This window comes from Colias philodice, chromosome 9 (assembly GCF_061535455.1).
Source record: "Colias philodice isolate Cphi_HAF_F1 chromosome 9, ilColPhil1 Martin Lab GWU primary, whole genome shotgun sequence".
Classification (NCBI taxonomy): Eukaryota; Metazoa; Arthropoda; class Insecta; order Lepidoptera; family Pieridae; genus Colias; species Colias philodice.
Window position 1 is genome coordinate 3,018,952 of NC_143094.1, and position 19,764 is coordinate 3,038,715.

Here is a 19,764-nt window from a genome sequence, read left to right on the forward strand (position 1 = left end):
GTCATTGCGTACTAAGACCCCTGTAGAACCGCCATCCTGTTACAAATGACTCGAAATTTTGTGTCAGTATCTCCCGGTCTATTAGTTTGATTAAAACTAGGAACGACTGTATCGTGTTACTATAACACGTCTGAGAAATAAATATCTTATTAAATGATATTTTTTGTTTCAGGTATGGAACGTGGTCCGAGTGTCAAGTTACTGATATTTCATGGCTACCGGGTTTGTAATACGCAATTATAAATATATAGTTCTAATATGATAAACATGGATATTTTTATGTGATAGATATTCCCGATTCGTAGCTTTTTTGTTAGGTATATTTTGAGAATCATGAAGTTTTTGAATTAAGAATGAAAAGTTAAATGGATGTTTTTTATGTGTTAATTTAAGTTTTTTACCAGTTTGGTGTGCCTATAATAGCGGGTGTTATCACAGGAATATTATATATCACATTGTGCTATAGTAAAATGCGTAAAAAAAAGTTGAAAAAATGCGTTTAAATCACAGTATCTCGTAACACATAATATAATAAAAGTTTGCGTAATCTATTTTACACAATACACGAAAAATCACAATGAAAACGATGTTTATGTCCTTATACTTTCCATACATTATACCAAAGTAAAAAAAAAACATAGATCTCATAAAATTACTACACCCGATAAATAATGTTTATAATTATATTATACTAGCTTTCCGCCCGCGGCTTCGCCCGCGTTTTCAAAGAAAAACCCGCATAGTTCCCGTTCCCGTGGGATTTCCGGGATAAAACCTATCCTATGTGTTAATCCAAGTTACCCTCTATATGTGTGCTAAATTTCATTGTAATCGGTTCAGTAGTATTTGCGTGAAAGAGTAACAAACATCCATACATCCATACTTACAAACTTTCGCCTTTATAATTATAGTAATCACTACATAGTATAAAACAAAGTCGCTTTCCCTGTCCCTATGTCCCTATGTCCCTATGTCCCCCCTATGTCCCTTTGTACGCTTAAATCTTTGAAACTACGCAACGGATTTTGATGCGGTTTTTTTTAATAGATAGGGTGATTCAAGAGGAAGGTTTATATGTATAATAAGATCCATTAAGTAGTGGAGAAGTACTGTTATTTTTGAGGTTTCTAATGTGATGTCGTAAAAAATTACATTTATTCCGCTTACATTGCAAACGCAGGCTGAACCCTACGAGTTTTATCAAAATAATGTACTAAGTATTATACACATTGAAAAGGTCTACAGAAAAGTCCGCGATGGTATATGTCTATCTCTTATGGATAACCCACAATAACTTTTTTTTGTCATTTACTTTTTACGACAAATAATGGCTAATTTTCGAAGCGATTTTAACCAATACAGCATTAATCCTTAACCAATTAAATACCATGGATACATTGTTCATTTAATATAGATCTATATATGGCCCTTTACACCGTATGATTTAAGTGAATATTTTCGAAGATATTACAGATTTAAAAATTGCGGGACGTAGCGTTTGCGGCCGCCCGGCTATGTATTTTATACCCGTGCGATGCCGGAGCGGGCCGCTATATTTTTATACCTATACATTATACAACGTTCACAATTTTTCTGTAGTGTATTTAGTATCAGCATTGCACCCGTGCGAAGCCGGGGCGGGTCGCTAGTAGGATTATAATTTATAACCATTAAAAACATTAGCATTTACTCACGATGCACGGCAAGTCATGTGAACCGATCTGTATCTGTCCTTGACGTCCCGTTTTTGTCTCAATCGTGAACTAACGCATTTGTCTGTAATAAATGTCAGCTGCTCAAAATATAGCGTGTTAGATGCAAATAAAGAATATGTGAATTACCGCGTGCAAATGTGGGATTCGATAAATTAGTAGGTGTCCTATAATTTAGGTCACTTGTCTTGGTCGAAAATAAATGTGCTATGTCCTGAATTTGATATTTTTGGTTTTATGGCATTCAAATGCTTAATAAATATAAAATTATAAATGTTAGTTAGTGTTAGGACATAAGTCCTGGATTGGAAGCCTTGGCCTTGTAGTTCAAATCTTTCAAGTCAAATGAAATTTTCAGAGTTACGATTTTTCTTCCAGTTACCACTTATGTTTATGTTTGGAAATTCTGAAGGATTAAAACTATTAGATACCTTACCTTAACCAGGAATACGAGCTTAGTGTTATTCTTATCCCTATACAATTTACCATAGACTAAAGTAAACAACCTTATTGACTTGATTATTTATCCTAGCCTACCTATTATTAAAAGTAGAGAAAAAGTGTAAAGGTTACCCGTGTATCACTAACCGATGAAATAAATATAAAAAGGTTTAGAAGCCGAGTTCACTAGGTCGATTATGATGCGATTGAAAACAAATGAAGCGTGAACGTCGTCGACCAATCAATTAGCTTATAAGATCTAAATATGACCTATAAACATGATCCGATCGTGTTTTGTAACTTTTTGCATCGGTGGAAAAATCCATACGTAACCTTATGACAAAGATTAGTCGGTTCTTATAACATATTACTAATATTATAAATTATTTAATGTATATTGGAAACTGCCTTTGCATCGATAAACCGCTGTACCCATTTTGATGTCAAGGAATCGATCGGCTTGTTTTTTCAACTATCAACCTACCAAGGTGAAATTGCATTTAAAAATTTGTAGAGGACACTTACCCCTGCAACCCCAAACGAAGCCGCAAAGTAAACCTAGTAGCTAAACTGTTTCGACAATATTTTTAATTTGGAAGTTGTGCAAAATAAATCAATTACATTAAACAATTAGCAATTTGACAAAAACAGTTGCCGTTGTAATGTTTTTGTGGCAGATAACTGTCTTTAAAATGGGTTAATGTAAAAACTGATGAAAACTAAATGATTCGTTTCTGCGAATTAGAACTGAGGCCGTTGCTCTATGACAAATTTGGAAAAACTAAATTGCTAACTGTACTGTATTATTTGTTAAAATTCGTAAATCAATCGAGCAATAACCTTTTTACTGTATAATATCAATCTACAAAGTTGATTTATTGAATAGCAATTTCTCAATATCATTCGATACTTACGGAAAAGAATCAAGTTAATATGAGTTAAAATTTAAATTCATTGAAATCATATGTTGACAATATCATCCAGTGTAGAATACACAACTTTCTCACATTGAAAAAGGGAAATACAATAAAACAATAGATTAAATTACAAAAATATGAAATGTCAGTATCCTACTTATAAAATATACAATGAAACTAGGAAACATATGCCCTATAACTTTAGTTCTATTTAATAATAATCGGTTATATCACAACGTGCAAAGTGGGGTCATCGGCTAATACATGAAAAGCCTTAGTACTGGACGCTGTAAATTAAGCTAAGGATAGGTCACAGATGCAACTTCCGCGTATAGTGCTAACGAGTATAGTGAGCGCATAGCGGTGTGGCATTTTGTTTATTTTGTAGGGTAGTTTTTTAATTTATTAATGTGTGGTTTTTTGATGGGTGAGAAAATATATGGCAACCATGTTTGTTGGTAAAAAGTGAAAACAATTAACAAGGTTTGTCTGAAAATTTTAAATTCTCGTTAAGTCAACAAAGAAATGTTGGTTAAAAAAACATCACATCCTAAATAATCAAGACTTTAGCTACTTTAAACAGTTATATAGAAATTTTGAAAATACTGTAAGTAACATAACTATACAATGCACTCTACATTATTTGAACCATCATACACATTGAATCGTTTTTACGTAAGTAATTGTTCTATGCTCCACAAATTGAAAACATGATACAATACTATATATCTACATATATAACAATCTTTTTTATCATCAATCTTATGCATATCCATATTTAATATTCTTTTTAATCTTCAAATTAAACCAAAAAAATTGACCTCATCAACCGCTAACCACGACTCGTTGAACTCACTACAGCGACTAACTATGCAAATATCAATTAACTATAGGAATGTTTCCTACAACTACCTGTCTTGATACCTGCGCCGGCGCACTATTAATTGCCTGCATTATCGACAGCTACGTGATATGCTATTTCCGACGGATTTGTAGATGTGTTCGAGATTAGGGCGTGTGTACACTGGGGTTTTTTGTGTTTTTTTTTTTTAGTGTTTAACATGTTTTTAATAAAGGGAAGTTTTTGTAATGTGTTATTATTATTATATCCATCATATTTGATGGATATAATACATTTGTAAAAAGTTTTAAAGTTTAAACGTTTTTATTTCGGAAATAATAAAAATAAAGTCTGCATAGTAATGCAGACTTTATTTTTACACGAATTACATTTCCCGCAGCCGGAGGCCCCAAAAGAAACTCAGATATACTTAGAAACTACATTTAATGACTAAAATGAGACTTTTACACCCATGTCTGCACGATGCAGACCGGAGTTAAAGAATGAATTTATACATTTTAATAATTATAAAGACGTAAGCTTGGATGCTAACTCAGGGAAATAGGACCCACATTCTATTCCCGTGCGAACGGCGTATTCATCAAGTTTCGTATGAAGGCAGGGCCGTAACTCCTCCCGCCGAAGTTCAGCGACCATTTTTGAATTTTGTGAAAAAATGTTGCTGGAAGCTGGGGCTCATCTGCTCATCTGTGGTCCTCTATAAAGTATGTGTCGATCTGCGTCACATCGTGTTCCAAATGGCCAAAATTAAGACTGCACCAACCAGAATTATGTACATAGGGATAGTGGTTTGATATAATATTACAGGATCTTTTTCTATAGGGGTTTGCATTAAAACTTGCTATTGGATTTTGTGCAAATCTTCTAAATTAACTGAGTTGAGAATTGCGTATCTTGTATATTATTTATTTCTAATGTCCTTGATATCTTTATCTTCAGTGCCTGTTCCTTAATTTTGTCATTTACATTATAGATCTTGAAATTCTCCGACTCGAACATACATCCAGTAGGTATAGTTAATATGAATGTACCTTGGAGTATCACGAAGTCCTCTTGTTGCATTTATAGTAAGATTTTAGATGAGCGTGGCAAAGATATTATGTAATGTCGTTCATCTAATTCTTGCGTCGTTTCTTTTGAGAGTGAAATAACTGTCGTCTCGCAGGAACTATTTAAGGGCTTGGTCTAGTAGTGCAAACAAATGCATCCTGTCATCCTATATGTAAATAATACAAATGTACTAAGGGAAAGTTGCTCCACTTAATTTTTAAAAATTAAATCATTCGTATGCATAATTTAATATTCGTAATAAGTACCAAAAATGACAATTTGAAACAATTTTCGTGAAAATTACACCGGGTGATTTTTTTTTATCAGTACACAAAATTTGCGAATACTTTCTATTGATATCTTCAACTTCATGTTTATATAACTGATCAACTTTTACAAAGAAATTTGGACGAAATATAAAAAAAATAAGCTTTCCATACAAAATGCATAACTGATTACATTTTTTTCGACCTAAGTTTCTTAGTGAAAGTTGTTCAGTTTAACTAATAAAACGGATAAACAAATTTTGTATATAATAAAAAAAATGTAATGTTTGTGTTAAAAAATTATTAAATAGAAAAATACGCAAATGAAAACAAAAGATATTTATTTCTGACTAGCTTCCGCCCGCGACTCCGTCCGCGCGGATGTCAGTCTTCGCGTCTTCTACAGATTTATTATATTATGTATAATATATAGATTTATTTTGATAAACCTAATAAATCTTTTGCTAGCATTCTGATGCTTTATCGGTTGCACTGGATTTATCTCTTTTTTTTCAATCGCTTGAATGATATAGGATGGGTCCTTGATGGACATCGAATGCTGAAGTCTCGAATCAATCAATTCTGACAGTAGGCAATTTATGTAAAATCTTGATAACGGTCCATCATTTTATTTTGCCTAAACGTTACATACTTTTTTATATATTCTATTTTTAACGAATGATTCACTCCAGTCCAAACAGCAAATAAGCAGACTTCTGCTTCTGCAACGTTTAGTTGTCCCTGAATTTGGAAAAAATAGTCATGATTCTTATCTATGACAAAAGTGTTATTTTTTGCATTGTATTTCAAATATTAAATTTTTTTTAACCGCATCTTCCGCATTCATGTCTTTTGCCGGAATTAGACATTTAACTTCTACTAGTCCCATTTTCCCTTTTTGATATGGGAGTGTATAAAGTAAATTTTTTAGATATTTCTCGTTATACTTTTAAAAAGTTATTATTGCCATTTTGCTCATTAGGTAAAGTAATTTCGATATCAGTTTTAAGTTTTTTGATACCTGCAATAATAACGTCATAATCGCCTGCACATACTTATCGATTACACCCTGTATACAATCCACCATCCACATTCATAATGTTTTCCTGTCCTCCTCTCCTTTACGCTGTTCACCGATACATTTTAAATGAGTAAATCTGCTACCACTGAAGGATGTTTCATTGTGATCAGCAAATTTTCACCACTGTTGTCGATTATTTGTTTTTCATTTTTAATCAGCAATTGGGAATCATCAGTTTTGTTTTTTGCAGATTGGTGATGTACCCTAACAATACGTCGAAAAGGGAAAGCATCAACGAATTATCGTTTTCGTCCTCTTTTTTTATTCTTCGCGTCTCTGTTACTTGTGTTTGTTTAGTTCTCAACACCCACTGAATTTTCTATGTTATTGTGATCTTCCATTACATCTGAGTTTTGATGATGTGATGATAATCCATTCGTTTTAATATTGGTACTTAGAGTTGGTGGACTAAACTAGAAATGGCGGACTAAATTTGTCAGCGCGTCTGTAGGATCAGAATATAAAACCAACATCCTGTATTTAAGTTACAAAATTAATAATCAAACAACATGCCGCTACGTTGAAAATGACTAGAAGAAAAAATTAAAACACCTCGGCATATAATTTTGGAGTAAACAAATCATTTTCCCCGTATGGGGATTTCCCCGGATGAACTTGGGAAGTTCAAGTTCTCAATACAAGTTTATATTATATTTCGTATTTCTCAAACGAAAAATAAACATTTTTGGAACTTCAAAAAAAAAATATATTATAAGAAAATTTATGAGCTTACTTTAGTTTTAAAGAAATATACATCCCTTTACTGACAACCCGTAAAATAAAGAAATTGTTGCCAATCACCTTTGCAATCTATTTGGTTTCATTAACTTTATGTTCGAAGATAATTTTTTTTTCTAGTAGTTACACGCGTATTTTTTTCGTTTATTTTCCATATCGAAATCAAATGTTTAAAAATACGAATATTTGCACAAAACTAAGATAAAAATAATCAATTAACAAAAATATTAAATTTAATGAAGTAGAGCAACTTTCACTTCGGTATGAAGGAAAATCGAGCGTAGAGCACACGTCAGAACGCTCCGGCCCAAGGAGCGCGACTAAAGAAATTCGCTAGGATTTTTCCTAATTATTTTAAATATTTTTTTAATATTTAAAGAATTATCAAAATTCAAAAAAAAATTTTTTTAAAGGATTAATACTCATTGGTCTTCAACCAACTCGAATAAATTAATGGAAAAAATAACTTTTAGCAGTATTTATCAATAGATTTTGTAAGGCAAAAAATGGGAAATTTAATGAATTTATAACGTTCTAATTAAGAAAATCATAAGTTTTTCGGCAATTGTATTCAGCAGTTTTTAATAACGACTATATAAGGATAATAATGCGCTGATCAGATTGTGTAAATTGTAATCGGTTGCAACGTAGTGAGTGCACAAACTTAGCTCGAAATGTCTTTGGGGGAAAGAGACTTATCTTGAAGGCCTGATTAAGGTAAAATAAAGTAACTTTATAAATGTGAAAAAATTCACGCGCATTGCGTATATAACACTAATTGATAAACAAGAAAAAAAAATTCAGTTTATCATTTCATTAGCCGGGAAAAAATTGTCAAATAACTTGTTGAAAACGCAATTTTGCTAGACTGCAGCCTTAAGGTTTGATTCTTAATCTGAATGAAGTCCTGAATACAGTCCGGCTTCGCCTGAATTTGATTGTTTTTCGATTCGTAGAGATACCAGATATTATACTTCGGGCATTCAGCCTCTATGTACAAGAATGAGTTACTGTTAGTTGCTATATATGGATAGGAAGGGATCAGGGCCTGCCTATTCTTTTTTGGAAAAATAGCTAAATGAAATAAATCAAGAATATCTGTAGAAACTAATGGAAATTTAAAAATAATTACAATTTGCTTATTCGAAAAGTAGTATCCAGGCTTAAGTATATTATAATATTCCCTATCTTTTAATTCTAATATTTAATTCTTATCATAAATGATAACCTTATTTCTTAATCATCTTCCTATGTTCTAACTGTTTCCATACGTACCTAACATTGAATGATGAACTTAACATATCTAATAAGGTTTATTTTATTTAAGAATTGAATTAATGTGAAATTAATTTTCTTTTGATTTTCCACCATCTGAGAAAGAATACTATGACGGCTATTTTACATCATTAGATGATATAAACTGAATGCTGATTTTTTTTGAAAAGCTTAAATGAAATTGTCATATTTTATAGCATTTTTGTAATCCAAATTAATACCGGTAATATGATCGATCCTAATCTTCACAGTCAGTAAAGCTATTACAAGCATAGTGTGTAAAGTTCGGATCATATGTATACCGATAAGGCGATTCACTATACGAATAATTCTTGGAATAAAAGTCAGGGCCGTAGTTACTCAGGTGGATATAATTATTCATGCATATTCATTTCACGCATTTTTAAATAATTATGTGTTAAAGGTAAACCTCTAACAGGTTTACTTAAATGCTTTTCTATCATTTTTACTAATTATTAAAATTATTTTTATTCTGTAAAAAAGATGCATTTAATTCTCCGTACAAAAATTCTAATGATTAGATTAAATTGAATGAAATGAAAAATTTATTTGTCACAATTTTTAAACGTTTTTTCAATTGAAATCGGCCGCATATATATTGAATTCTTGAAACTAAGGCCTCCTATAAACCGCAAATAAAAGCTTGTAGAATTATAATTGTGTCGCAAATGCTAAATTATTATATAGAGTGGTTTTGTCTTTTTGATCCTGAAATTATTTATTAATGAATTTTGAATGCCTACCTACTCAATTTTGGGTATGTTATTTTATTTAATTTATCATTGATTAAGAAATTAGGCTATTCACTACCTTCAGCAGTAACTTTATAATATAACTTTACAATCTAGTTAATCTAATTAATTTTAAAGTAAATCTCTATTATTTAAAACTAGTCTACGAGCAGCTTAAATCGATGTAGTGCTCTCTGGAATTAAGACTTTCACGGATGGAAAATCTTGGAAAGGAAATAAGGACTAAAAATATAAACTATAGTGAGAGGAAGCAACACAGAACTATTCTATGTACTTACCAATTAATCTGGTTACTTTTTGGGATCGATGTTTGATTTAGCCTCCAGGCCGCAGAAACCGTAGATTCTGGATCCTCAGCTCCGTAGCGATAGCAAGGTTACTATCTATGCCACGTTTTTTGAGGATCCTACCGACTGCGCCAATTACATTTCCCGCAGCCGGAGGCCCCAAAAGAAACTCAGATATACTTAGAAACTACATTTAATGACTAAAATGAGACTTTTACACCCATGTCTGCACGATGCAGACCGGAGTTAAAGAATGAATTTATACATTTTAATAATTATAAAGACGTAAGCTTGGATGCTAACTCAGGGAAATAGGACCCACATTCTATTCCCGTGCGAACGGCGTATTCATCAAGTTTCGTATGAAGGCAGGGCCGTAACTCACGGTTTACACGGTACGTTCTATTATTATTAGTACTTTAGTGACAAAAACTGTATTCCGAAGTCTACAAATGTACATTTATAAAATGTACCTACCAAGTTATCCAAAAAACAGTTAGGGCAAAAATAAAATGCATTGAAATACACAAACTTTCGCCTTACCTTACTTACTTGGTCAATATAATATGTATACGTAAAAACGAAAGAACACAATATATTTGCAATGTGAGTTTTACATTACCTTATTAAAACTGAATATCTTCTTGCGAACGAGTTTTTAAACTTCGGAAAATTTAATGTTAAAACCTTAAAATACAAACGTAAAACCCTAGAAGTTATTTACATATTGTGAACTTTTCCTTGCTCTCTCAACAGTAAAATATTTTAATGGGGTCACTGCACATTTTATACCCTGGGTTTTCCTTGTCGGAGCTTTTTGAATGTACTAGCTATTTCAAGTCTATATAAATAACTAGTTTTGACCCATGGTACGCACACGTTAAATACTTAGTATTTATATCCTAAGTTATGTTATGTGTATCTAATAAAAATTATTTATTTTGGTGCGATACATTTTCCTAAACTTGAATACTTCATAGGTACAGTTATGTAAGAACCTGACACAGTTTATACATACATAGTAAAAATGATTTACACTTATATTATCCTAAAAGTCGCGTACATGCAAAACATAGTATGTACCATAAATCGAATCGTGTAAAAACGCCTTACAGTTAGAGACTAATGATGTAATCGCCTTAGCTTTACCTTCGAGTGCTTTAAAAAAATAAATCTCCCGCCGTTGCAATCTTAATTATGCAGCCTCCGATACATACATGAATATAGAATAAACAGATTTATAACACATGTAGTGTCGAGAATAGAACCTTGCTATCACAAGCGTTCATTTCCTTTACATAGGGAAATGAGAGGGTTTTCAATCTCCTGTCGGTTCTTCCCTTGGGCAAATTTAGCCAGCTGTAAGTGAAACGTACATTTGTGAGTAAAATCTGTTCTGTTTGAGATTGGTGCACCAGTTAGTAACTAGTAAGTAGGTCGTAACTCGAATGCGTGTAAGTTTAGGTTCGATAATCAATGGAAGAATACAGTGTGATGGACATTGTTGGATTTTAGCTGTATTTCTGGTGTTTAGGTTGTATTTGTCTCATTTTATGATCCTGAAAGAAAGACGGGTCACCTGTTATAAAGGTTGAGTAGTAAATAATACATAAAAAAGTTTCAAAAATGTTAATAAAGTGTTTCGTATTGTATAATCATAGATAATTAAACCATGTTTTTGCTGTGGGAAACAAACTTACTTCTTGGCTTAATTATTGCTATAATAAAATATTATATAATAGTAATAAACGCATAATGCAAACTATTATAAAGTTTTTTATTACCGATATCCAAAGAAGAAATATGCAATTGAAACAAGATAGCCTACTACAGAAAAGAAACAACTTTTTACTTTTTTCTCACTAAAAAGGAGAGCTAACGCACCCATAGCCGCGCGTTGTAGTAGATACCGCAATGAAAAGCAGTTTGAAAAAAAGTTTTAATCTTTAAATTTATTTTCAGTAGGTATAAGTAGTTACACATTCTGGAATAAATGTATTTTCCTCCTTCCTTTCCATTGCCCCAACATGCAATTGACAAAAACAAGTACCTACTATTGTTTACTTCACAGTATTTCTCTTTTTGCCCTACAATCTCATTCGATAACCATAGTCCGTGAGTCAACGCTGAAACTTGTTCACGTTGGGCGTAGGTTCGATTCCCGTGTTGCAGATACGGCACGTCGATAAATCGACACCTCCGATACAATGCTTGGAGAAAGTAAGGGAAATACTTAACGATTGCTGAAAATTTGCGACGTATTTATTGGGATTGCGTTTTTCTTGTAATGAGCTCGAGCGGTTTGAAAGTGAAGGTTTTTATGGATTTAAATTGAATTGTTGTTAACGATAACACATAAGTTCAACTAAAAATTGAAGTGAAAAGTGAATCCTTGATTAACTTTAAACGTAAGGTGACTTTTCATGAATAACTAACTCTACTACTAAAATTGACTGATGAAAATTGGTAGTTAAATTATACTTCCAGATAAATTTATATAATCGTTCTTTTTAGGGCCGATTTTTCAATCCTTGGATAAAACTTACCCGTCCAATAAAATATTACACGATAATATTAAAATGTCACGTAAACTGTCAAATACGGGCAATAAGAATACGTTTTTAAAATGGTAGATTTATACATTATTCGACGAATAAGTTTTAACCAAGCATTGAAAAATCGGCCCTTAATCCATTTGAACGTTGGTGTGAACCCTGGGAATATCAGCTAGTTAATGTGTGCATTATATTAACAGGACGTCTACAATATTCTCTTACAAACATGACTTATATCAACTACGATAGAAAATTATGACAATAATAAGGAAGCAAGCGCAGTTATTCTACTTATCAATCAAGTATAACGCGATCGAATTACGTACGCTTTCATCCTTTGATCCGCTCTATATATTACGTGTTCACTTCACACGGTCGGGTTATCGATGCTATAAACGATAATCTTGATTCATTCGTCTTATCTTTATTCTCGTGCAAAATGAACGTGTAGTGGTTGGTCATCCGGCCTTTTGCGAGATTAATTGTAGGTTCTTCTTAATGACATTAAGTACTTGGTTATGTATAAGAATTTTGTACAAAAATCTTCTAGAATAATCACACGCCTCTACCTAATAGAGCAAGTATTTTAAGTTGTTATCTAGATATCAAAACAGATCGAATATGTTTTATCTTTAAATATATCAGCAGTTTAATTAGTTGTTTTGTGTATAACAGATATTTTATATGCGCTTTTCAAAACAATTATGCAAGTATGTTAATTTAAATTTTCGTAATAGTCAAAAACACAAAAATTATATCACTAAATTGTTTGATAACATCACAAATGGTTTTCTTTTATTCGAATTGTTTTATATTACAATATATTATAGTCGTTTATATTCTACCAAGTTTACACTTTACATAACTATTAAATAGATCGTTAACTTTCAGTGTGTTACTTTCACATTGCTTATAAATAATGTATTAATAGTTTATTCTAGTATATAAAACCTTTGATGTACGTCGTACATCGCTTTGTCGGACAGTTGTATTGAAACTTTATTTAGCATGCGTTTATTTATTTTAACTAATTTCAATTCCAAATCACAATTTAAATTTTATTCACATTTTTCTTTTGACATATACAGGGTGTCACACTATTGGTATACTAAGCGCGAAGGAACTTGTAGTTTTGCATACACTGATCACGTAAAAAATACATAAACAACAAAATTACGTTAAAATTTTTTTGCTATTTTTTTCCTGAAAATCCATGTTTTCTTCTCTAGCTTCGCGCAGCCGTCATATACCGCTTCTCTAATGTGAGAATTTTGTCTATGAAAACATAATCTTAAACGATAGCTCACGTTCTAGTGGCAAAAATGGGCGGGTTGCTTGCTATGGGTGTACACATAGAGTTTTAAGATTTCATCTATTTGAAAAAAAAATGCGTCTGGAATTTTTTAAGTATTTTTTACGTACTCAGCGTATGCAAAACTATAACCTCCTTTGAGCTTAGTATACCAACAGTGGGACACCCTGTAGATTACTTGATTCAATTAACCACTACAAAATAAGTCAGCCCCAATAAAAGGCAAAGAAAATTAGTATATTTTAATTTCCATCAGGTGACGCGTCTGCTCTGTTGCCTTCTCTTGCATAAAAAAAAACAAGATTTAAAACCGTGTCATTATAAGCGAACATGCAGCGCAGTCTGACCGTCACATATCTGAAATCGCGTAAAACACAAGGAAACACTATTATTGTTTATTCTAAATATATCGCGTCCTCAAAACACAGTGCGACTAAATTCAAATGAGTGCACTGGTACCGTTGCTTGTACGTGATAGCTCATAGCTAGTTTCGACAGCCGGCGTCACCCGTCCGCCCATTGCACACTCTCCTTATTGTCTAGGTGACATTGAATGATAAGAAGTGAAACTTTTTTAGAGTTGAGAGTAAAATTTCAAGGTCACGTCATGACAATACCGTCACGTCATGGAGTAAGGCGATTTTGGTATCTTTGAATCTTGCCAAAGAAGTTTCACTTCTGACACGTGTGCTCGGCATACACGCTCTTTTTTATAAGAGTGTTGGTAGGATGGTTATGTTTCCTATTATTTTTCTTTGATTACTTATAATATGTACCTATCCAGATAACATTTGTTAACAAGATTAGGTTGTTTATAAAAAAGAAATAAGGTTTATTTATTTACTCTTTATTTTTATCTTCATTCGTTATGCTTAATTTGAATAAATGGATAATTTGATTAGGAATTCATAATAAGTAAAATAAATGCGACGTTTGTTCTCCAAGGAGCTTTTAAAACTTATTTGCAAACTTGCATGAATACAATTTATAATATTTATGTTTTTAATAAAGTTCGCTTATCTTACAGCATTGGAGTTGGTGAATATATTTAATCAGAATCTTGATAAATAAATGTAAATTAATAATTATTATATGTTAACTTAATTGGGACATTTAGAGTAACTGGCAATTATAAAAATAAATATTACCTGAATGAAAAAAAATATCAAACTTAAATTTAATTATTAAAACTTCACTATAATTGTTCTCCTTAAATAATGACTTCTGAAAACTGTTTATAAAGTTAACATCGCAAAAATGATCAGTATTTCGTGAATTAACATTTCCATTAATCATATCTTATTACACATACAATTGTATAATTATTTCTGGTTTTATTAATCGTCGCACAATTACTTACCATAATGTTTTTGTATTAAAAACTCGCATTCCCATAATCGCCGGACGATTATCGTTTCCACTGCCAACATTCACATGAGAATCCGACCCGAGACGATACTATTTACGCTCGTACGTTAATTCAGCGCCTTAAATGGCGTGAATAATTACGCGATTTAATGAAAAAGTGGTAAGATGCTTCGACTGAAACGTGGTACGGTATGACGTTCTCATTTTTTGTTCGCTGCAAGAAGCTCGGTACAGGGATGAGCGCAAGGGGTTGGGAAAACGACCGAGTGCGCTATGCCGGCGGCCGGCGTCACGTCAGTCGAGCTGTACCATCCGCGTACGGCAGTCGTGTAGTAGGGGTGCCGCTCGTCGTCCGAGCCGCTATCGAATTTAGCGCGGTATACTGTCGAGAGCGCACGTGTCGCCGGCTACGAGCGTATTTACAAAATTCGTGCACCTGTGATAGTTGTGATGTGAAAGACCAACATTGGTTATAATTATTCTGTGTTCGCGACTCTCCTGTTGCCGTTGTGTGTTCTGTTCTGAACCTATATTGTGTTGTGGAGTATACTGGACGGTATCTGCAGTCACAGCCGTCTGCGCGTGAGCTTGGATGAACGCCAATATTGGAGCTAAGGTGAGCGGAATCAAAATACCGCGATTGACGCAGTTTTTCGCGATAAATTCGAACACCATCCAGTGTTATCTAAAACAATACCTACCGCTTATCTAAACAAAGCGCCGGTTACAGTTTGATAATACGCTACACGATTCCTGTTTATTAGTCTTATCAAGTAATATTATGACAGAATTTTCCGTTTTCTGCTTCAGCTAATGCGTAGGATTAGTCGAACGTTGCAAAAACTGCACGCGTGCTGTCTCTTCATTTTCATCGGAATTCGCAATTAATAGCTGTGCATGCACTTTTTATCAAATATTTGTAATAGTTATTTTTTTGCGTACACATTTTGCTCTGCCAATACCGTGCCACATGCGATCATTGTTGTTTTACTCATGTAGTGACCATTAACTGATAAACTACGCCGCATGTAAAGAAACATAATTTAAATATTTTTCTTGGAAGGTCAGATTGAATTCATTAGTTATATGCCATAATATAGAGTAATTTTGTAGATATTTTATCGAAATCCGACCAGTTTTGACACGTTTTTCCGCATATATCGTGAGCTATATAAATGAATACGATTATGTGATTGAATTAATCACTCAAAATATCGGCCTATATTCATCACTAGTACACCGAAGCCCGAAGGCCACTCTATGTTGTAACTTGACCTTAACTATATCGTCATATCATATTCCCGCCCGTTCGTTTAACTAATTGACTTGTTTGTGTCGTATCTCACAGCTTTTTGTGCCGAAATTGCTACTGAATAATATTTTTTTGTGTAAATCTGACTAGTCATTATCATTTTCTCTATCATATTATCTAGCTTATAGATAGAGAATAGAGATACCAACCACTTTAATTGACATTATTTTTTTTTTATTAATCTTCTTTTGTATTTAAAATAAATATGCCATTATTTTCTAATATCGTGTTATGTATATTCCTACGCTCCTGTAATACCAATAATAATTTGATAATCGTCTCGATATTATATTTATCTGATCATTTGCTATATTCGCAAATTCCGGAGTTAAATTTATCTTAAAGAACGATGAGCGAACATTTTGTTCATTAATCATTTGTCTTCAACTGAATGTGATAGAAAAATGTATTAAAATGATTCATAGCGTCTCTACCGCGCCAATGCCGTTACAATACTGCATGTTACATAATACGAAAATAAAATATTTCAGATTATAAACCCTGAATACATTTCATTCATACTGAAAATGGTTAAATTTGACTAAATAAATTTTTATCTGACTTTTAACCACGGTAGAGTTCAAATGCTTTCACGAAAGTTCAATGTAGAGCTGTTTTAATTTATTATTTTATGTGGTACAAACTAGTCTACAGTTATTTATTGCCCTTATTTATTTTGAAAAACGTTTTAATGGAATGTTTTAACATATTATTCAGCACAACGGTATAAATGTCGCAATGTATCTAAGAGACAGCATGACTCCAATTACTCAGCGAATCTCAATAGAAATGAAGAGATGATTGTCTATCAAAGGGATAAGTCCTGATCTAGACGAGATGTACGTGCGGAGTTAGGGCTGCCAACGATATTATTATTGCAGATATTAAGTCTGAGCTAAATATATCTAACATTAACCCTTATTTCGAATTTGTCCGTACCACCGGACAAGTACTTTAAAAAAATCCACCGCCCCGTCTAATTCTATTTTTGCAACAAAAAAACTACTAAGCTATTGGGAGGTAGATCAAATTTTAGTAGAAAAATAAATTTTGCGTGTAATAACCCAGAGTTTGACAGTTGGCGAAAAAATGTCGGAGAAACTGCGCACTAAGAAAGTCTTTCAGGTAATTTATTAAAAAATATTATTTTTTGCCTATGTTGCGTAGATTTTTTATTATTTTTTTGTGAATTTAGTCTACTAACGTTCAAATAATACGATTTCATAGCTTTTGCTTACGTTATTCTTAATAATTATCGAGTTTTTCACTTGTCCGCCACACCGGACTTCGTCGAAACACCTGTATTTATTGTGTCTTACAGCTTGTCCGTCACGGCGGACCTTGTCGAAATATGGTATGAAAGGTAAAAGATTTGAATTGTCGGTATTACCAAAACATTACATCTATTCTCAGTACCTATCAACTTGTTAGATACTTCTTATCTACCTAACCTTTACATACGACTTCCCGACGCCTTTGAGTCCAAATATAGAGCAAGTTTTCCCGAACCAGTCGCAGGAACTCAATTTTGCAAACTTACCTTCTATATCGTCTTTACCCTCGTTGCCAACACATGTGCATAGAAAAAGAAGACTCAGAGAACCATCACTTGTGACAGAAAAGAGACCCAAGCAAATTCAAAAGCTTTCTCTCTCTTACAAATGGAAACAGAGTACCTTTTTGTATAGAGCCCAGATAGAAGATACTGCAGTAGTTGAAGATCCTCCCGTAGTACGTTCACCTTTAGATTACTTTTTTTCACAGTTTCTTTGTACTTTTATAAAAAATAAAGGCTCTTTTACTATTATATTCTTTTACTTTATACTATGCAACTTCTTTCACGTATTCGATTAAGTCCACTAGGACGGACAAGTCATTTTTACTAAGATTCGATAATGTCCGGTGTGGCGGACATCGCTTTTCTCCATAAGGGTGGGGGGTAGATTTTTTTTTCTTTTTTTGGAGGTTTAGAAAAACCATGGAAACTAGGTTATACAATAAAATTTTAATAAGTTTACTATCACCTTCTCTGTCGAAATAAGGGTTAAAACGGTATAATTACGCTATTTTATAAAATGTAGGTATATGAAAAATAGCTTGCTCTATCGTCTCAAATAGAAACGAATCTTGTCCAACTCTATAATCACCTTAACCTTTTACTTGATTCAATATGGTTGAAAAATTATAGAAATGGATTGATTAACTTAACTTAACTTTACATTTTTATTTTTTCCTTTCAAAGAAATGCCAACTCTACCATATGAAATCTTTACAGTACAGCCCTTAAAGTAATGTGCTCCTTAGTGCCGCAGTCACGTTTGACACACTCTTGATTTGTTCAAACATCGCGTATTGACACTCGATTTTACCCTGTATTACTTTTGTAATCCAGACCATGTAAAACATTCTAATTCTAATACCAATACAGAATTTGATGTTACAAATAAAGATGATCTCTTTTTCTATCATCTCTATTTCTATTGCGTATGGAATGTTAACTCATAATTATACCAACATAGCTTTTCCTCAGTTTCAAATACGCACGTCACACAAGTGCAAATTAAAAATAACACTTGATCAACAACTACAATTTAACTTTGTATAATCATCTCGTAACAGATGGTCCGCGAAACTCCAAGAGCTCCAGCAATCGTAAACACCCGTATCCACCTCAATGGGCAACTCAAGAGCTGACTCAGGTTCACTTCAGCATTCGACCTCCCCGAAATAGTCAGTTCGTGACCGTCTTCTCCACCGTCACTCATTCAATTGCCTGTTGGCCTTCGTCCAGGATAACGCACACCACCATCCAAATTAAATTGACCCTTAAATCGAACTAATAAAGTCACATTTGCTTAGTTTAGACAGGAATCCGAGGTGGCGCTAAATCGCTTATTGGCCGTGTTATCCTCGGGACATTATTGGCGAATAAAAAGTATACAATGTTGGCAACGGTTGAAAGACGTTTATACAACATTGCCCGCACGAAAAGAAATTGTTTGCATTGCTAATGCGTGCGCGTAAACAGTTTATTGGTTGATTTCATACGTATTTATATCGTGCTACATATTGTTCTATACCAATGGAATTTTATGTAAATATGTTATATCGTCTGAAGTCGAAAGTAGTGGCAGATGTTAATTGAGTGAGCATAATTAAGGAATATGTAACAATTCGTCAGATCTGCATAATCGAAAGAAAAGAAGTCATCGAAAATAGTACTTACACTTCTAATACTTTCACTTCTTTATAATTCATCCATTTTCTATAAATCTAAAACCAGAACTTAAAAAAAAACTAAATCGATAAATAGACAGGATTTGATTCGAATGTGTTAATTTTTTCTAGTGTTTGATTTTACGCGAGTATTACATTTAGAAATTAAAGACTTTTTAACGGATTTTAAACGCTCGCTGTAAAGTGTTCGAAACGTCGGGAAAATAATATAATGAATAAATCGCGTTTATAATCCGTTAAAAAGTCTTTAATTTCGTATGTGTTATTTACACCAGAAAATCTAAAAGCAGAAGATCTGAATTACGAACTTGTGAATTAAACACCGCTATCGCTATGGCCGGTACTACAAAGCCAGAGCCAGTTTACGAGTCTGCTATGACGTACACACATCAATCAGAACACTCATTGTTCTGTTTATTATTACTTCCCATCGGTGCAGTCACACTAATATCACTAAATCTGACCTTGGATTACGTACCGAAAAACAGTTATTTCTTAGAATATCTTTAGTTCTATTGTATTGTACTTTTCCTTGTTTTCTTTGATGGTACAGTTTAATATTTATTTGTAAACTATAC

General features: G+C 32.9%; 1 protein-coding gene across 9 annotated transcripts in view; it reads left to right on the plus strand.

The window, feature by feature from the left end:
* LOC149485704 (rho GTPase-activating protein 23-like) overlaps nucleotides 1-19,764 on the plus strand; it is a 336,487-nt gene that overhangs the window by 150,195 nt on the left and 166,528 nt on the right. Inside the window, exon 1 of one of the 9 annotated variants that reach the window (XM_089698980.1) lies at nucleotides 14,921-15,253. The exons of the other annotated variants lie outside the window; for them this stretch is intronic. Coding sequence (XP_089555106.1) covers nucleotides 15,230-15,253 — 24 coding nt within the window. The 5' untranslated portion in view covers nucleotides 14,921-15,229. Of the gene's footprint in view, nucleotides 1-14,920; nucleotides 15,254-19,764 lie in introns of those variants that run through there. 9 annotated transcript variants of the gene reach the window in all.